The sequence below is a fragment of the Olea europaea genome, unplaced genomic scaffold (genome assembly GCF_002742605.1).
Source record: "Olea europaea var. sylvestris unplaced genomic scaffold, O_europaea_v1 scaffold309, whole genome shotgun sequence".
In the NCBI taxonomy this organism is placed as follows: domain Eukaryota; kingdom Viridiplantae; phylum Streptophyta; class Magnoliopsida; order Lamiales; family Oleaceae; genus Olea; species Olea europaea.
In genome coordinates this window covers 67,830-88,095 of record NW_019249636.1, presented here as the reverse complement: position 1 = coordinate 88,095, position 20,266 = coordinate 67,830, and the positions used below count along the sequence as shown (strand labels likewise).

General features: G+C 37.7%; 1 protein-coding gene and 1 long non-coding RNA gene across 2 annotated transcripts in view; both read right to left on the bottom strand.

The window, feature by feature from the left end:
* Nucleotides 1-1,516: 1,516 nt before the first annotated feature.
* On the bottom strand, nucleotides 1,517-9,057 carry LOC111385105. Its single transcript, XR_002701014.1, has 3 exons — nucleotides 8,911-9,057; nucleotides 8,675-8,804; nucleotides 1,517-1,830 (listed from the first exon to the last, which is right to left on the bottom strand). It is a non-coding gene; the product is annotated as an uncharacterized LOC111385105 (long non-coding RNA).
* Nucleotides 9,058-10,189: 1,132 nt separating this feature from the next.
* Nucleotides 10,190-20,266, bottom strand: part of LOC111385113 (E3 ubiquitin-protein ligase PRT6) — a 29,898-nt gene continuing 19,821 nt past the window's right edge. The window contains exons 7-16 of the mRNA XM_023009483.1: nucleotides 15,944-16,144; nucleotides 15,112-15,803; nucleotides 14,086-14,137; nucleotides 13,369-14,008; nucleotides 12,304-12,512; nucleotides 11,682-12,208; nucleotides 11,496-11,600; nucleotides 11,314-11,380; nucleotides 11,071-11,185; nucleotides 10,190-10,308 (exon numbers count right to left, since the gene is read on the bottom strand). Coding sequence (XP_022865251.1) covers nucleotides 10,190-10,308; nucleotides 11,071-11,185; nucleotides 11,314-11,380; nucleotides 11,496-11,600; nucleotides 11,682-12,208; nucleotides 12,304-12,512; nucleotides 13,369-14,008; nucleotides 14,086-14,137; nucleotides 15,112-15,803; nucleotides 15,944-16,144 — 2,727 coding nt within the window. The remainder of the gene's footprint in view (nucleotides 10,309-11,070; nucleotides 11,186-11,313; nucleotides 11,381-11,495; nucleotides 11,601-11,681; nucleotides 12,209-12,303; nucleotides 12,513-13,368; nucleotides 14,009-14,085; nucleotides 14,138-15,111; nucleotides 15,804-15,943; nucleotides 16,145-20,266) is intronic.

The window sequence follows — 20,266 nt, the reverse complement described above, 5'->3', positions numbered from 1 at the left end:
ACTATGATCAATTGTGGTTGACGCAACAAACAGGCCATTTTCGCCCTAAAAAATTTACTAGATAATATTTAAACATGTCTAAGTACTAAATGCAATTCTATTATCTATATTCCATGCAATAACTAAAAATTTTCAAGAGTTAAATTTAGAAAAATGTGTTACTTTCCCATTATGTCCTTGATTTTGTCTCAAGCTCAACTATTGGACAACTGCTTTATGACACTTTAATATAGCTTTGGAGGTCCTACTTAACTTGCTTAAGTCAAATGTTGAATCAATAAGCAATTATCTTGCCCCTTTCAAAGTAATATGACTTGTCGTCCCCCAATTCGAACTCAACAATATATACTTCAATAAGCTCATCATGTTTACTCACAATTATTTTTTGAGCAAACAATAAAGTTGGAGGGTTGTCAACTAAGTCTATCTTCGTTGAATGCTACTAATTCTTTTGTACTCGTTGATAATTAATTTCATGATCTCGTCATGCTCTTCTTTTGTTGTTTGTTCCTCGAATTTAAATCAGTCTAATATCCAAATTTCGGACAACTGCACAAGAAATTTTTCATGAGAAGGATCCCTTGTTGAGAATTGGTGGGATTTTCAATATTTTGACATTCCAACCAATAGAGATTAGTGTTGCTTCCAACTTAGATTGTATGTTTGCTCAAATGGATTGTGTTGTTCATCATGTACTTGGTATTCCGGTAATGCCCATAGATGGCGAATCATTCTCATCAACATGGTTTACACCATGTACTTGAAAACTTGATAGTCCCCATAGTATCCCCCAAAAGGCAAGCAACCTCATCAACTTTATTAAGTGAATCATACCCCTTCATTTTAAAGCGAGGTAGAATGGAGAGAACTTCCATAGGCGAGTCATCTTCATCAATTTTGGGATCTACCATCTCATGTTCTTGATGCGACCTTGCTTTCTATCGTTCCCCATCAATGAAACCAAGAAAAATAAGTAGATTAGCTTGAAAAAGAAAAAGACAACAATTTAAATCAAAGCTAGATTTAACAACAAAAGTAAATAAATTAGTCTCCAACAATGTCATCAAAAACTCGATCTTGTTTCTGTAAATGTATGGCTTCTAATAAATAATAAAATGAAATTTGAATACAAATATCGTTTCCATAGTATTTATTATTAGTTTTCGTTATAATCTTGCTTCAATCTCAACTAATGTGGGGATGACCTATTAACCAATAAAGATTTTTAATTTAGAACTAATTTATACTAAACTAATCTAAATTAACCTAACAAACATAATTAGTGGAGAACTATTGAGATTAAGTGGTTAGGAATTTCATTTTGACTTAATATATAGCTTTAACATTCATCTAATCCAAATTCATTCAGTCCGTTTTTCATATATATTAACAACCAAATTAATCATTTTAGTTAGTAATGCTTTCGAGCAAAACTAACCGTATTCAATCATGATTACATTAATCTTCTTTCAATCTCTCATAAGACTTATGTCACTTATTGTACAAATAAATCAAATATATCTCCTCCCGATCTCAATATTGTCCTTAAATCAAAAAATTATAATCAAGCAATTGAATTTCAATTACTCACAATAAGAAATTAACAAATAATTAAGAAGGATAGTCAAGATATTGCATAACAACATGGGCAAAATACACCAGGGTCAAGAAACTGAACATAGTCAAGCTATTGCAAAACAACCAAGGAGGATTCTTTCAGATGATATACAACTAGGCACTAGCTGTACACAAAGGCAAAATGAACTACTTGTAAAAGAACAACTATCATCACGACAAGCTTTCAACTCCAAGATGGAAAATCCAGATTGCCTGTAAAAACATCACGATAAGCTGCCTTTACCAGATGGAAGAAGTCAATGAAAAAGTGGATTATTTAGAGTTCTCCAAAAGACTGTATAACAACTAAACATGGTTCATGAAGATGACTAAGGACGACAATATGTAACCGTCCAAGCAAAATAGTTGTAGTTAACTAAACCGGAAGTAACGCTTTTTGCATGCTGATAATTAGGGTGGGAAAGAACAAAATACAGCCATTCCAGATTCTACGGTTCCTCTTCAACAAATAAGCACGTATATTCAGCAGCCTTACAAATAATCACAGAAACAGGAATATGTAGTGTGGTCTACTCTTGCAGGGAAGAAAACAGCTGTACTGACAATTTGGCTGATGAAGGGCAGGAAGCTTGTCCATCTGACAACATATATAGTCCCCCCGTCCGTTTTGAGTTTCTTATTTTCTTATAGTTGATTTTTGGGAAAAAAAGAATCCCCCTGATCGCAGCGGAAATTTAAAAAAAAAAAAACGAAAACAAGGCAAAACAAGAAAAACATAGCCGTGTGGTACGAGGAACCGACGATGACCACAGGAGAAGAAAACTTTTATATAAACTAAGAAAAAATCACACTATTATGTTTTCCTCACTCTCACAACTTCTCACTATACAAAACTTGAACAACGATGTACACTGCAAACCTGCGTTTATTGTTATTTTCTAGTTTCTCTCTTTACATTTTCTCTCTAGGCTCTCACAATTTTGGATGCACGTAATTCTCTGCCAGAATTCACTTCACCTTGGTGCCAAGCAAAATTCTTATCAATGCAATGCCATAAACTTATAGGAAAGATACTTGAACTCTTCTAGCAAGTTTCCTTCTATTTAAATATTATAAGACTTTTTTCCTTAATCTTTTCTTTTTCCCTTTTATTGTCAAACAAAAATTCTATTTTCCTTTCCACAATAGAATTCTTTCTTGGGCCTTCTCAACCCCAAAAGCTAGCCGAAGAAGGGAGGTTTTCCCTCGTATTTATAAGCTGACCACAAGCCTCCCTCCCTGACAATGTGGGATAATCTCAACAATCTCCCCCTCATACATCGGGCCCTAGGTGGGAGCAAACTCATATCTCCCTTGGACTGTTGGGCCGAGACTTGTTGATAACCTAAGCTCTGATTCCATGTTATGACTTGGGGTTTAAAAGGTTAATCTTGTTAAGAGAAGTAGTCAAATCCTTTATAAGTAGGTATATGTTTTCAGCTTTACTCGATATAGGATTTTATCCCTTAACAACCCAACACTGATAACATGAGTTTGGCATTCAACGTGCCAAAAAGACAGCAACAGAACAAGTGGGATTGTTCTTGCAAATAAAATCACACAACACACAGGCTCAGTGTTGTATGTGTGACTCATATAGAGTGGAACAAAGGTTTATTGGATCAAATAGGCCAATGCTGAAGTGGAACGAAGTGATGGGAGAGTAGCGCACCAAATAGAGCAGAGCACCAAGTTTATATGGCAAGTTCTTCACAAAATTCGATGTGATGAAGTTCGACGAATTTGGGAATTTCGAATTATGTCAAGGGTGAAGGATTTGTTGAAGCAACAAAAGAGGGTGAAGGAGCTATCCAAAAAGAAACTAGAGGGTACGTCAGATGTCGATTAGAAAAAGCTCAAGGCGCGAGCAATGGATACAATTCGGCTTTGTTAGGCGGATGAAATCATGTATCTCGTCATGGATGTCGTCTTCGGCGAAGCTTTAGCAAAAATTGGAGAGTCGTTATATGTCGAAGTCTCTCACGAACAAGTTGCATCTGAGATTCTGAAACAGCAGCTGTACGAGCTCAAGGTGCTTGAGGGTACGGATCTGATTCAACACACCAGTGTGTTCAATCAAATTATCAGCAATTTGTTACGACTAGAAATTAAGTTTGATGACAAAGACAAGGTAATGATATTGCCGTGCTCTCTTCCTCCGTACAACCACCTGGTGACCATGTTGACGTGGAATAAAAATACTCTAACTAGAGGAAGTTACATCAGCCCTATTGGCCCTACAACCAACGGAAACTGCGTACTGGCAAAAGTTCGCAAGGTGAAGGGTTGATCGTAAAGAGGTCAAGATCGTGGGAGAAAGAAGGATAAGGGTGGTTCTTACAAAGGGAATACAAGATCAAAATACATGAATCAAAATAAGAAAAATGTCAAGCGTTATAAGTGCCATCAGATGGGTCATTTTAAGGAGGACTGTCCAAATAAGAAAGGTGATGAAAGGAAAGGTAATGGGTCCTCAAACTCGGCTAGTGTTACAGAAGAAGACTCAGATTCAGGGGATGGAGACGTACTATCAATCTCTGTAGTTAATTTTGACAGATTACATGACTCTTAGGTACTTGATTCAACCTGTTCATATCACATGTATCCTCATCGGGATTGGTTAGATTCATATTGTTTAGGTAATTTTGGATCTATTATGATGGGTAATGATGCATCATGTAATGTCATTGGAATGAAATCCATAAAATTTAAAATGTTCAACGATGTAGTAAGGACTTTGGAAGATGTTAAGCATGTACGAGAGCTGAGAAAGAACCTAATTTCTTTTGGCACTTTAGACAACGGCAGCTATTCTTATAAGTCCGAGGGTGGGACTTTGACAATGAAGAAAGAGGTTATGAGTGTGATGAAGGGTCAGAAATTGCAGGGAACATCTACAAACTACTAGGGAATACAAATGTAGGTGGAGTTGCTACAGCAAAATTTAAGTCAAATGACACTCTCCTATGGCATATGCGACGGGGACATATAGGAGAACGTGGTAAAATTGAGCTTCACGAGAGGAATTTGTTTAAAGGGGTAAAATTATGCCAGCTGGAATTCTGCAAGTTCTGTGTGCTTGAAAAACAGTTCAGAGTACAGAGTACAGTTCAAGACAGGAAAGCACAAGATAGGAGGCATTCTTGATTATTTGCATTCTAAAGCTCGAAGACCAGTGAGGGAATTGTTCAAAAGTGGATCTCAGCATTTCATTACTTTCATTGATGACTTCTCTAGAAAAGTTGGTATGTTTCATGAAGCATAAGTCTGAAACTTTTGCAAAGTTCAGATTGTGGAAAGCAGTAGAGAATCAAAAGGCAGGAAAATTAAGTATCTCAGAACAGATAACGATACACGATATACAGATTCAAAATTTTTGAAATTTCGTGAGGAGCATGGTATTCAACGGCACTATACAGTTCGCAAGACATTGCAACAAAATAGTGCAGCGGAGAGGATGAATGGAACAATTGCAAAACGGAAAAGGATTTTTGAGGCTGAATGTAGGGCTTTCTAAGAGTTTTTGGGCAGAAGCGGTGAACATAGGCATGTTCTGTCATAGATAGATCACCATGAGCAGCATTAGATGGGAAAGTTGCGGAGAAAGTTTGGACAGATAATGAAATTGATTATTCTGGATTGATAGTATTTGAGAGTCCGGCTTATCTGCATGTATCTAGTGATCGGAGATCAAGCTTGATCCGAAATCAAGAAAGTGCATTTTTCTAGGCTATGTAAAAGGTGTAGAAAGGTACAAGTTTTGGGATCCAGAGGTGAAGAAGGTGGTGATAAGTAGCGATGCAATCTTTAATGAAGCATTCATGCTTAAAACTTCTCTAGATGAAGAAAAGCTCAGTTCAGGTGAGGGAAACAGCAAGAGCCAAGTGGTGCAAGTAGAGCTAAACATTATTGACATGGAGACTAATGCTCAAGGAGTGGACAGTTTTGGCTCACAAAGGGAGCAGTATCATAGTATGGCCATAGATAGACCGCGTCACACTATCAGACCACCAGTGAAGTATGGATTCGAGGATTCAATTTCTTATGCACTTATTACCAATAATAGCGATCCTCTAACTTTTCAGGATGATGTTGGTAGTAAGGAGAAAAGTAAATGAATAGAGGCTATGATGGAGAAAATTGAGTCATTGCATAAAATGATACCTGGAATTTGGTGGAGCTTCCAGGGGGAAGAACCGATAGACCCTGTTCGCCTTTACTTTATGAGTAGTACTTAAGTAACTAAGTTTCTAAAGGTGAACAGCCCCATTTCCTTTATGTAAAGGGCTTCTCAGAAAAGTAAGGAATGACGCATTCGAAAGGCCATCACTATATCATAGGCATTCTGGTGGTAATACCTATGACTACACTAAAGAACAAGTCCCATCCGTTCCAAAGTCGCAAAGAAATGGAAAGCTTAATACCAACCGAAGCATGATCCACTAAAAATTGGGTAAGCCGGTGGCTCAAGTCAAGCCTAGCCAACAACGAACATCAGCTAAGTGGGTGTACAAGAAAGAAGCAATGTCAGAAAATGAAGGGAAAAGATACGAGGGTCGGTTACTAGCAAAAGGATACTAGCAAAGGAAGAGAGTCGATTATAATGAAATTTTCTATCCGATCGTCACACTTCTATCAGGATTGTCTTGTTAATGGTGCTAGTTTTGATTTGGAGTTAGAGCAACTGAATGTGAAGGCTGTTTTCCTTCATGGTGAATCGGGGGAGCAGATTTTCACGAGCAGCCAAAGGGATTCTTGGAACCCTGAATAAATAATCTTGTGTGTAAACTGAAGAAATCTTTATATGAACTTAAGCAGTCTCCACGACAATGGTACAAGAAGTTCGACTCCCACATGATTCAGATTGGCTATAGTCGTTGTGAATATGACTGTTGTGTTTACTACAGAGTTCTCGAGGATGATTCATATATTTTCTTGATGTTGTATGTGGATGGCATGTTAATTGCTGCTAAGAACATGTAGTAGACAAATTGAAGTCTTCGTTGAGTAGTAAGTTTGATATGAAAGACTTGGGATCAACTAAGAAGATTCTTGTCATGTCCATCTACTAAGATAGGAAGGCTAGAAAATTATAGATGTCAGAAAAATTATTTGAAGAAAGTGTTGGAGAGGTTTAGCATGTCTGATATAAAAACAGTGGATATACCATTGGCAAATCACTTCTAATTGTCTAGTAATTAGTGCACAAAAAATGAAGAAAAAATTGCAGAGATGTCAAAAGTGCTTTATGCTAGTACAGTTGGATGTTTGATGTATGCAATGGTGTGCACCAGACCAAATCTAGCACATGCAGTCAGCGTGGTGAGCAAGTATATGGCTAATCCCGACAGAGAACATTGGAGAGCTATAAAGTGGATTTTCAAGTACTTGAGAGGTACAATGGAATGTGGGATCATGATTGAGAAACATGATGTTTCAATTCAGGGATACGTAGGCGCAGATTATGCAGGCGACTTGAATGACAAAAGGTCCCATACAAGTTGTGTTTTCACACTCGTAGGTGGGCCTATATGTTGGAGATCAATGGTGCAGTCACATGTGACATTATCCACAACTGAAGCAGAGTACATGGGAGCAACTGAGGCAGCCAAGGAATTATTGTGGTTGAGAGGTCTTGCTAGGAAGCTCAGGATCAAGCAAGATGGAATGAAGCTATATTGTGATAATCAGAGCGCCATCTTCTTAGCAAAGAATCAGATTTATCATACAAGAACCAAGCATATTGATGTAAGATTTCACAAGATAAGGGAGTTGCTTACTTCAAGAGAACTGTTGTTAGAGAAAGTGCATACTTCAGAGAATGCAACAGACATGTTGACAAAGCCGATTACAATGGATAGGTTCAAGCATTGCTTGAACTTAATCAACATCGATAGGTGTTAGAGAGGATGTGTCCCAACTCATTGATCTTAGATGGTGTGGTTTCCCAAGTTATATTTTTATCCTAAGGGGTGAATATTTGTTAAGGTGGAGGTTGTTGTATATGTAACTTCTATGGAGTGGAACACGGGTTCATTAGATCAGATAGGCCGACGTCGAAGCAAAGCGGAGAGGAGTGAGGGGAGCGTAACGTACCGAACGAAATGGAGGCACATCGTCGAATCACGTAAATACCCTTGTATTAATGATATAACCCTATTATTCATACTGAATAAAAATTATCTCCACTTCGCTCCTCATGGACGTAGGCACATTGTCGAACCACGTACATGTGTTAATTTTTCTGTTTCAACCAAGCACATTGATGTGAGATTTCATAAGATAAGAGAGTTGGTTACTTCAGGAGAGTTGTTGTTAGAGAAGGTGCATACCTCAGAGAATGTAGCAGACATGATGACAAAGCCAATCACAATGGATAGGTTCAAGCATTGTTTGAACTTGATTAATATCTCTAGGTGTTAGAGAGGATGTGTCCCAACTCATTGATCTTAGATGGTGTGGTTTCCCAAGTTATATTTTTATCCTAAGGGGTGAATATTTGTTAAGGTGGAGGTTGTTGTATATGTAACTTCTATGGAGTGGAACACGGGTTCATTAGATCAGATAGGCCGACGTCGAAGCAAAGCGGAGAGGAGTGAGGGGAGCGTAACGTACCGAACGAAATGGAGGCACATCGTCGAATCACGTAAATACCCTTGTATTAATGATATAACCCTATTATTCATACTGAATAAAAATTATCTCCACTTCGCTCCTCATGGACGTAGGCACATTGTCGAACCACGTACATGTGTTAATTTTTCTGTTTCATCTCTTTATTATTGTGCATAAAATTTCAATACTCAGTCTCAGAGAGAGAGAGTCGCCTTAAAATATGCTTCTTGAAATGCAATTTACCATAAAAGTCATCAGCAGTATAGTCTTTGACTTACAGCGATAATTGGTCAATGAGAGTTATCCCTAACATTCCTCTAATAAGGAAAGAGACAAACAGTTGCAAAATGCAATTATCATGAACCTCAAGGCAGAAGTCGTGAATAAGATTTTACCCCAAAACAATAGAAAGCGTGAGATAAATATTAATAACCAACCTAACCTCAATGAGCTGTATGTCTGATGACAAACGCCACCACCAATTTTGGTATCCATTTCGTCGAACCAGAATATGGATACATAGAAATATTGGCATTTGGCATCAAGATTCAAAATGCTATACTACCTGCAATCTGGTCAGCAACTAATAAAACAACTATTCCCACTAATACTTGCAAGAAAACAGAATATGGCCAACAGTAAAAATATAGTGAATGTAATCTAAGTTTAAAATCAGACCTTCATGAGAATATTTTCTGTTAAATATGTTGGAGCTAAAACACGAAAAATGCACCAATTCCATTTGTTGTTTGACGAAACATCTCTGAACTTGGATCGTGCCCATGAGAGGCCACCTAAAATGCAGAATCATAAGTTACTAGGATAAAAAGAAAGGTAAAGATCAAATTATTTTTAAGGAAAAAAAGACCAAAATTATTGACCAGAAAATATTCAGGATGAGGGCAGAGAGAAGGGGTATTGGAGCTAAAACGCGAAAAATGCACCAATGCACCCCTTCTAGATAGTTTAGTCATCCCAAAGTTGCTTTAGAGTTCAAAAGTAGAGGAACTTTGAAGTTTAACTCAAAAGTATCAGAACTTCATACATCCACCAAAACTATAGATCACGCATTCAAAGAAGTAATTGAAGTTTCATTTAGAATATGTGACTCCAATGTCCAAAAGGAGCTTTTGGTCCAGACACATTCCAATACTCTTCTCCCTCCGTTTGGCCAGACAGGCTTCAGCCTTTAATTCTGTCCATCTAACTGAATTCACACGTGCTTAGATTGCAGCAAAACATTATTGCATGCCATATATCATTTTGAGTTTATTTCTAGTAGTAAATTAACTAAATGATTGGTCTTTAGAATAAGTTTGAAAGGTTTTCAGCAGCAACTGATTCAATATACCTTGTCTTAACAAGAATATGTTTGGTCATTCCGCAAGCATTATAAATCTGTCTATTATCCTCATTTATCTGAAAGAAACTTGATTTATCGTAAATTATATTGCTTAACAAATTAATTTTGTTGTATTCTCATACTTAGACAAGTTGGGTTTGAAAGGTTTGAGTTTGCCATAATGTATTCACCCGCTCTAGTGCTAACCCTCGGAACCAACATTACCTGCTTTAGAGAAACAGCGTGTTCTCCTCCCATCTACCACCCCTGGTCCACCTCAACAAAACAACCCAACCCCCCCCCCCCCCCAAAATTCAAGAAAAAAAGATATTTTGATTTTTATCAACAAACAGGAAACAACAGAATTTTAGTATACTTGAAATAAACAATTAATAGGCTACTACACACATATATGTCGAGTTCTTTGAAGAATATCAAGACTTTGATGCAGTAAAACCTTTCCATGATTGATGAAAATGAATTTACTAAAAAGGATGATGTAAAGACCATGCAAGCTTGTTCAACAACAAACAGGAAACAACAGAATTTTAATATACTTACAATAGACAATTAATAGGCTACTGCACACATATATATCGAGTTCTTTGGAGAATTTCAAGATTTTGATATAATAAAACCTTTAGCCATGTAAAAACTATTAAGTAATAATCCAGCAATAAGATATTCCTCAATGTCAGGAGATTTCTTTCTTGCTAAGAATCCATGGAGACAATCTGGGTTTACAGAAGGCAGTTAATCAGAATCAGAGGCTCATTTTCCATTACAGAAGGCACTTAATCAGAATGAGAGGCTCATTTTCCATTATAGGTGATATAAACTCAAGCAGCCCTTCAAATATTCCCAAACTAGATTGTCACCATCTTGAGTCTTGATTTATCAAAACTGCAACTTAGAGTACCAATTCAGTAACACAAAGAAGATGCATGGGTTCAAGGATTAGTCCATGAAAATACAGATTTGATATTTAAGAGGTTTCATTTCCTTAAGAGAGAAACTAGGCAATTGCCAATTGCAAAACCGAAGATGAATACTTTAGATAGAAAGAATAATGCTGCAGAATGGTAACATAGCTCTTTGTATGAGATTTGAAAGGCTCAACTCCTTAACAAATAACCTAGACAGTTACCAACCATTCCAAAGATCAGACTTTGAAAGAACATAACAATGCTGTTCAACTGTCTCTTATATTACAATATGTGCATGTTAATGGTCATTTTAGCTTTCATTTTTTTCTCAAATTTTGGATATTGGTAAATTAACAATAGCTAGATAAATTAGGAGTCCAGAAAAGCTGAGCCACGCAGATAATAAGACACATGCAAAACCTAGTTCAATTAAAGGATATTTCAGACTTGTACAAACACGTTGAGCACAGCATCAGAGGAAATGGCAGACAAGCACACTTAATGGTCCTTGACTCCGACATGGAAGGTTAAGGTAGAACCAGACTTTCTGAACAAATACAAAGAAATTACCGGAGGAAAAAAAAAGCTCTTGGAAGAACCAGTTTACCTCTTCACCAAATGCATCCAAATAGGGGGATGGTCGAAGTGTCTGGTGTGCAGATCTCTGAAGCAAGATAGTAGTTCTCTGTAATGAAAACGTTGTGGATGTCAATTATAATCTGTAAGAACACTCAAGCTCACATCCAAAAAGATGACACAATGAATAAATTAGATGCCTAGCCTCTAGTACAAAATCAAAAGGTAAAAACATACTCTAACCAATAGGAACGCCCCAATACCAGCACCACAGGCCATTCCATGAGTTTGACAAGCATTTTCCCTTAAGAACATATGAGCAGTTTCAAGCACATATCAGTAGAGTGCAATATACTTACTCCACCAAAAATGAAAGCATGCATATGAATAAAGGATAACATAATTTGAGGGGAACTAACCTGCAGCATGTCCTCCAGTTTGGAGAGCACAATTTACCACAAAGCAAGCACAATGCAGGCTCCTCCGGAACAGTTCCACAATCAGGGCAATGTTTTTTAATGTACCTGATGTCAAACTTCCAAAGTGATTGATGAATTCATACATCAACGGAAGAACATAACTATGTTAGGCATTTAGAAGTTAACCTCTGCAATAGATCCTGGTAAAGACGAGGCAAAAGCATCAAGTTAAATGGGACTGCAGGCGTACATTTCAGAACACTGAAAAATTTATGAGCTTTTGACCTATCAAATAAATGATGCAGCCATCTCAAGGCTACCAACCGTGAATTTTCATCACCAATAATGACACCAAGTGGGGGGATACTGAACAACTTCTCAAGTTTCTCAACCTCAGAAAGCTCAATGTTATCACCCTCCACATCTCCGGCCGCATATAACTGTGCATCCAACTGGTTAGCCTCATCGCTAAATGGCACTGGATTAGAATGGTTTATTAGTTTCCAAAGGAATGCACATCTACGCAAGTAAGGAAAGCTCAGGCTACGGATTGCGTCCTTGACGTCATAAGCAGGATTTATATTGTTAGGATCACAATCTTGCTGAGCTTCTCCATGTTCACCTATAAATTTGTAGATGTCAGCAATCAAGCAATCATGGCTTCCAAAGTCACTTCTATCATATCGCCACTTTTTGCAATTAGTAATTATGGCCTGTTGCAAAAGATAATATAGTTAGGACATCAGAGTAGTACAACTGCATCAATATCCAAAAAAATGAGAATTTTTTTTTTTTTTTTTTTTTTTACCTTAGTTACATTAACAACATAAAAAGCATGCACAAGAGACAGGTAGGACTCCTTGCACGATAAAAATGGCCGTGGAAGACAGAAGAATGTCCACATTAATGACGAAAATGCATCTCGTGCAAGGACAGGTTCGGACACATGTTCCCAAAACTTGATGTCTGGATATTGTACTTCTGCTTCAGCATTTTCCAGAATATACAGCATATTACCTGTGAATTTTATTGCAAACAACACATTTTTAACTGAATGCAAGCTCAAAATGCTAAAGAACAGAGAAAGACTGTGCCAGGTGATACAACTTCTACCATGAGAGTGTAAGAATTTGACTCCGCCCAAGTACCACTCCCTCACATTTTAATCACTCGTTATGCATTCATGTGGAAATCATGTCAGCCCATCAAATTTGAGGTGAATAATTCAGTTCAATGCAATTGGAGATAATAAGAATTTGAGAGGATCCATGACTCCACCCCTCACCACAACAGAGAGAAGAGTACTAAACTGCCTAAATAAATTTTGGGTCAAATAATGAAACAAGTTTCATGAGTACAGTGATAAGATATATCCACTACAGCATAACATTAAATAGCATGAACCTTTTTGTACTAATTGCATATACTGCCACTATACCTATTTCCAAAATATTTCTCCCCCCGTTTTACAGTCCATCCCAATGTATTTTTCCTAGCAAAAACTAATTTATCATATCGCCCTCCTTTGATAAAAGATAATAATAGACAGGAGTAGAACAACACAACCGAATTAGACAAATTACATATATATCTCCATATGATAAAATCATTAACTCTGTGTGTTGAAATATTGCAGCTATAATATTTCTACCACCAACTTGAGCAAATATCAATCTCAGGCTAGAGCACTACAAGAATTGAATATCAGATTTCAGATCATCTTCAAATCATTTAAGTAAACCTTGTTTTTTGACCTTCCACTTACTGATTGCAAGAATTTCTACTTTTGAGTGGACAGATTCAAAAGATCCTGAGCTAGTACAGTCTGTGGTAATTTCTTGGAACTTAATCAATTCATTAACCGAGATCATACCTCCTTGTTTCCACCTATAGCCGGGATATTTATTTGGAGAAGTGCCAGAGCAAATGGATTCAGCAAAGAGCTGACTGCCTCTTAGTCTTAGAAGGACACAAAGTGAATTCTCTGTTTGCAAGCTTTGTGCGACATTTAGTAACAAGGATAATATAAAACCATTTGAGGAGTTGACTTCCTTGTATAAAGCACTGAGGCTGTAATTTGCACGGGACGAATTGTTTCTAGATCGAGCAGCAATTTCGGCTGATATGATGGAGTACTTTAGTGCATCCCATAAAACTATTGCATGACTTATCCTATTGGATCCTAACATCTTATCTTGGCCTGGAAAGTACATTCCAGATAATACACGGAGTATAGGTTCAAGATCTGGCCTTATCCCCACATTTTGCTGCACTGGAAAAACATTTTGAATCTCGTTACTTATAGCAACATCAGCTGCGCTTTTTAAGATAGATAAAGCATCTTGGAGACGAAGTGAACTGGCATCTCTCTCAGGTGATGTTGAAGGGCTATTAGCGTACGTAGAGTCAACAGTTGAAAAAGCGGATGGCTGAGAAATCCTTCTCAAGTCTCTGGAGGATACCGGAAGCACAGAATTTGCAAGTCCACGGCAGACAGGACAGAGGAACTCCCCCTGACAAAAGTTGATCATTGTCAGTATAGTTTACACTTTTCAACTATGAAGAGTTCAGAATTACAAAGCGCGTGTACCTGCTCTGGATCCACAATGTGCCCTCCTTCACGGAAAATTCTACTGCCATACCTGTGTACAAAGCATATACAGCAATCATTGTTTATTTTGTATCAGCCTAAGCATATCCCAGAAATAAACTTAAGGTTAAGGCTACAGGTGATGTGCACCCAATAAAGGAACTGGAAAACAAGGAGAACTTGCTCTCCTTTTTACAAAAACACGCAGAAGAAGCAAAACATCAAACCTGTCATTGAATTTTTCAGGGATTTGGAGGATGAATGTAAAAACACTTGACACAGAGAAAACTATTCAACCTAAATTCATCGGTCACGAGACAATCAACAACTACAACTAGGAGGAAAGGGCATGACAGTGACTGATGAGAAGGTCAAAGTATCTCTATTCATCTTTGGCATCTTTGACTCTTTTTACTAAGACTAATGGTAGATGATAAGAGGGTGAAAACTATTGAAATTTGGATCAGTTATCCAAACATACCGCATACCAAGGATAACAGATGCAATCATGGGTGCCATTTTATATCAGGCCACAGAAGAGCCGAAAAGTAAGGGTTAAAGGAAAGAAAAATCTCTCCTTTGGATCAGTCTCGTTGGAGAGAGGCTATTGCACAAGGCCCCTTTTAGGTGTTAAGTAGGTGTTGCTTCTGATTTGAGATTGTACTGTTGAGGTTTCAAACTGTTGGGAAGATGTCACATGAGAGAAGGGAGAAAAGTTTAGTCATCGCAAGGACCAGCAAGTGGTCAACAAACATCTGGTGGCATATAAATTCACTGGTCTATTCACTCTTCGATCCACAAATACAGACATAATGCTTAATAGTAAAAGCAACAAATTCGTAATTTTGTTCATGATAAGTCCAAACCCTCATCTCTTCATCTTTTTGGGTAACTGTTAATGCTTTTCATATTTTCATGTTGATTGTATTCAAATTATCATTGAACCATAAAATTAAAATAATCAAAAACACAAAATATGCCTCAACCCATTCTTTTTTAGGAGTCCTTTTTATGTGGATATCTCACCATTCCCTAAGAGATGATAAATAACGATCAAGACATCCTTGATGCACAGCATGTCCACAGGAAGAAATACAAATTCCGTCAGTGCCGATGGGACCAAATCCATCGTCTTCTGGATGTAGTCTATCGGATTCAGACCGTGCCCTGTCACTGTGAGAATGGACATTTTCTGAAGCTAAAGGATTCTTCAATGTCTCTTTCGGAAGTGCGGCAATGTATTTTCCAAGCAAAAGAGATTCAGCATTGCCACTACTTTCCAGATTGCCTCCAGTTATTGAAAAATTTTCATCATTGTTTCCAGAATCTGAGTCCTTTAAAATGGCATGACTTTTTCCCCTAATTCTCAAGTACATATGTTCTTCCAATGTCTCAAGGGAGAATACAGTTTTCTCCCTTGTATCTTTTGATATGTAAGGGAGCTGAACATTCTTAATGGATGGGAATCGAGCCCTGATAAATTCAAGAAAGGCTTTCACTTCCCTGGGTTGTCCCAACAAAGCAAAATCATTTACAGCATTCTGAATCACATCCACTAACTGAGAAGAAGAGATAGTTCCTGAGCCAACAGAGATACTGCTCCTTTGGGATAATTCATCACCTGTGGTTGTACTTTTAGAAACAGGCTCCTTCCCTGAGCTGCTAATTTGTTCCCATGAAGGGGGGCCTCTCTCAGCCAAACTCAAGAGCCTGGATTTCTTTATTCGAAGTAGAGATAGACATCAGAATGATCTTGTGCAAGATATGACAAATGCTAATCCTTCTACTTAATTGAAACAAAATGACCAAACAAAATTAAAATAAGATAGATGGAATAAAACCGGAGACAGCTAGCTACCTGGAGAAGAACCAAAAATGATACAGGACTGCTGGAACTCTGACTATGGCAAAGAGAACAAATGACTTGAGCCAACTCTTCAGAATTGTTTTTAACACGAGAATCACACAAGTCTTGCCCAGATTTGGTATCATCTACGTCATCATCTGCATTGGAATTAATGCTTTCCAAAAACTTGCTCTGCTGGGCTCTCATTTCCTCCTATGTACCAGATATGTGGACAATGTATAAGAAAATTCAGAAAATGAAAAATACAATTTTCACCAGATAGTAGGATGGCAACAAGCAATCAGCATCAATTTCATCCTATGACAACATGGGCCAGGAAAGTACAACAAGAGGCCCAATAGCCGTAGTGAATATGTAGAATTAAAAGAGTTAATTCTGTAGGGCAAATCCAAATGATCTGGAATTGATTTCCACGTGTCATATATATTTATGTAATTATATTTAGCTGTAGTAGTTTCTTATTTTTCTCTGATTTGGTTAGACATGTTAGACATATTATTTTCCTAAATTAGTGGCTAGAATCAAGGAATGTGAATCAGCCTGTGATTTCTCTTCCTGTACTTGTATATATTCAACATTCTGTGTATTTAATATGAGATAAGTCATTTCACCATCTTATTCTAAATGCTATCAGAGCTACCCATCTGAAACCCTAAATCTGAGATGGCCTCCGAAAAAGAATCTTCATCTGATGTAACCTCTGCTGCAAAGGACATCATCTCTACCTCTCATGGAAATTCTGAACATTCCATCATTCCCATTACTGGGCATAAACTCAATGGACAGAACTATCTCCAGTGGTCTCAATCAACCATGATGTATATCTTCGGCAAAGGGAAAGATGGCTATCTCACAGGACTGCAAAGCCACCATCCACGACTAATCCCAAATTCAAAAGGTGAAAATCTGAAAATTACATGGTCATGTCCTGGCTAATCAACACAATGGATGTCGAGATTAACCAAAACTTCATGTTCTATTCAACTGCAAAAGAAATCTGGGATAGTGTGAAAGAAACCTATTCAAACAATGAAAACACCTCTGAACTTTTTGAAATTAAAGGAATTCTCCATAATCTTCGACAAGGTGATAACTCCGTGACTCGTTACTTTAATCTTCTCACTCGATATTGGCAACAACTTGACGTGTTCGAAGATATCTCGTGGAAGTGTCCTCAAGACGGAAAGAAATACCGCACTGTTGTGGAGAAAGAAAGAATTTTTAAGTTCCTACTTGGCCTAAACAAAGATCTTGATGAAGTAAGAGGAAGAATTTTGGGAACTAAACCTCTGGCCTCTCTTCGTGAATCATTCTCAGAGGTCAAAAGAGAAGAAAGTAGGAGGAAGGTCATGATGGGAACTCAATGGATCACTGCCCCAACTGAAAGTTCTACCCTTACCACTCATGGAGACAACAACCAGGGAAGTGACAATCGCCCTCACAAAGGAAGACCATGGTGTGATTACTGTCGTCAACCTGGACATCTTCGAGGAAAGTGCTGGAAACTTCACGGTAAACCCACTGATTGGAAACCAAACAGGTTGAATTCTAATCGAAAAAGTAGTGGTTTCTCTGTTACAACTGATGAAAAACCTGTGCTTGAATCCACAATATTCAGCAAAGAACAACTCGATCTCCTTCAGAAAATGTTCAACCACACACAAACGAGTTCTAATATCATCGGATCTGGTTCCATAGCCCAGAAGGGTACATTCTCAAGTACTCTTAACAGCAAAGTTGAGAAAAACAGCCCTTGGATAATTGACTCAAGTGCCTCCGATCATATGACTGGTGATGCCACTTTATTCCACTCTTATTTACCATGTTCTGGAAATCATACAGTGCGCATTGCAAATGGTTCCTTATCCACAGTTTCTGGAATTGGAACCATTATCATCTCTAAACATATTGTTCTTAGTTCCATCCTATTGGTTCCAAAGCTGTCTAGCAACCTATTATCAATAAGCAAACTCACAAAAGATCTTAATTGTATTGCTAAATTCTCTCCTACTCATTGCATATTTCAGGAACAGGACTCGGGGAGGATGATTGACAATGCTGAGGAGTGTGCGGGCCTCTATCTCTTCAAGTCAGGCGATTCTTCTAGAGTTCAAACTTTGATAGCCCAACGCACTACTACACCAGCCTTAGTGAGTCGGTCCAATAAGGATTCAATGTCTATTTATGCTTCATCCCATGACAATAATAGTGCAATCATGTTGTGGAACTTCAAATTAGGTCATCCTAATTTTATGCACCTGTCAAAATTGTTTCCATCACTATTTATCAATAAAAATCCAAGTTTATTCCAATGTGAAATCTACCAATTTGCTAAGCACGCAAGAAGTTCATTTCCTGCACACAAATATCAACCTTCACATCCATTTTCAATTGTACACAGTGACATTTGGGGTCCTTCTCGAGTTAAAAATATTTCGGGAGCATGATGGTTTATCACTTTTGTTGATGATCATAGTAGAGTCATTTGGGTATTTTTGATAAAAGAAAAATCTGAGGCAGGTCCAATTTCCAAGAAATTTCACTCTATGATTAAAAATCAATTCCAAGCCAATATTCGAATTCTGAGAACTGACAATGCTAGAATACTTCAACTCCATCCTTGGTACTTTTCTTACCGAGAAAGGCATAATCCATCAAAGTTCATGCATTGATACCTCACAGCAAAATGGAAGAGCTGAACGTAAAAATCGTCACCTTCTAGAAGTTGCTCATACTCTTATGTTCACATCTAATCTTCCAAAGGATTTTTGGGGAGATGCCGTCTTTACTACTGCATATTTGATTAATCGAATGCCCTCTTGTGTTCTTCGGTTCTACACTCCGAGCCAAATTCTCACCAAAGCATACCCATCCACACAGCTCATCTCTAAGTTACTACTAAAGGTCTTTGGGTGCTCAGCTTTTATTCATGTTCCACCACATCTTCGCAATAAACTCGATCCAAAGGCCATTAAATGTGTATTTCTTGGGTATTCTCCTACTCAAAAAGGGTATAAATGTTATTCTCCAGAAACGAAGAAGTTTCATACCACTATGAATGTAACATTCTTTGAAAATCAATCTTTCTACTCCAAAACTCATATTCTCGGGGAGAATTCTGGCATTGGAAGAGGAGAAGAATATCAGTTTTGGCAACTAGAACCTATCCCAGCTACGGCAATTCAACCTGAGCCAGTTACATCCATATCACCTAATTCAACCTTGCTCATTCCTCCTTAGTCAACAATCGAACTTGTAGAACCTGTCATTAAATCCCCAACTCTAAGTGCAGGTGGAAAAGGCAAAGAATTCCAAGTTTACTCCAGAAGGCCAAAAACTGACAAAGAGATAGAGAATCCAATTCTTCCTGAGCATGGCCAAACATGTAATCCAAGTTCTAACCCCGTGGATTCAGGTAACATCGAAAATCCATCTGATCCTATTTCCTTATCATATGATGATCTTGAGGTTCCCATTGCCCAAAGAAAAGGAGTCAGGTCTTGTACTCGGCATCCCATATCTAATTTCGTGTCATACAACAATCTTTCTCCTGTATATCGTGCCTTTATTTCTAAACTGTCACTTATAAAGATTCCAAACAGTGTTCAAGAGGCTATGAAATGTCAAAAATGGAAAGAGGCCTTAAATGAAGAAATGCCGGCTCTCAACAAAAATGGCACGTGGGTTCTCACAGAACTTCCAAAAGGAAAAAGACCAGTCGGTTGTAAATGGATCTTCAACATAAAATACAATGCAAATGGAAGCTTAAACAGGTACAAGGCCACGTTAGTAGCAAACGGCTACACTCAAACATATGGAATAGATTATCAAGAGACATTTGCCCCTGTTGCTAAACTAAATACAATTCGAGTCCTCTTATCTTTGGCCTTCAACTTAGATTGGACACTTCACCAACTAGACATTAAGAATGTCTTCTTGAATGGGGACCTAGAAAAAGAAGTTTATATAGAGATTCCACCAGGGTTTGAAAGGAAAGAAAATTCCAACCTAGTGTGTAAATTGAAAAAATCATTGTATGGACTGAAACAATCACCAAGAGCATGATTTGAACGATTCACAAAGGTTATGAAGAAATATGGTTACCCACAGGGACAATCTGACCATACTTTCTTTACCAAACATTCGCCTGATGGGAAACTCACTCTCCTCATTGTATATGTGGACGACATCATTGTCACAGGAAACAATCATGACGAGATGAGCCAATTAAAGTCTATTAATGCATTAGAATTCGAGATTAAGGATCTAGGAAATCTAAAATACTTTCTCGGCATGGAAGTGGCCCACTCAAGC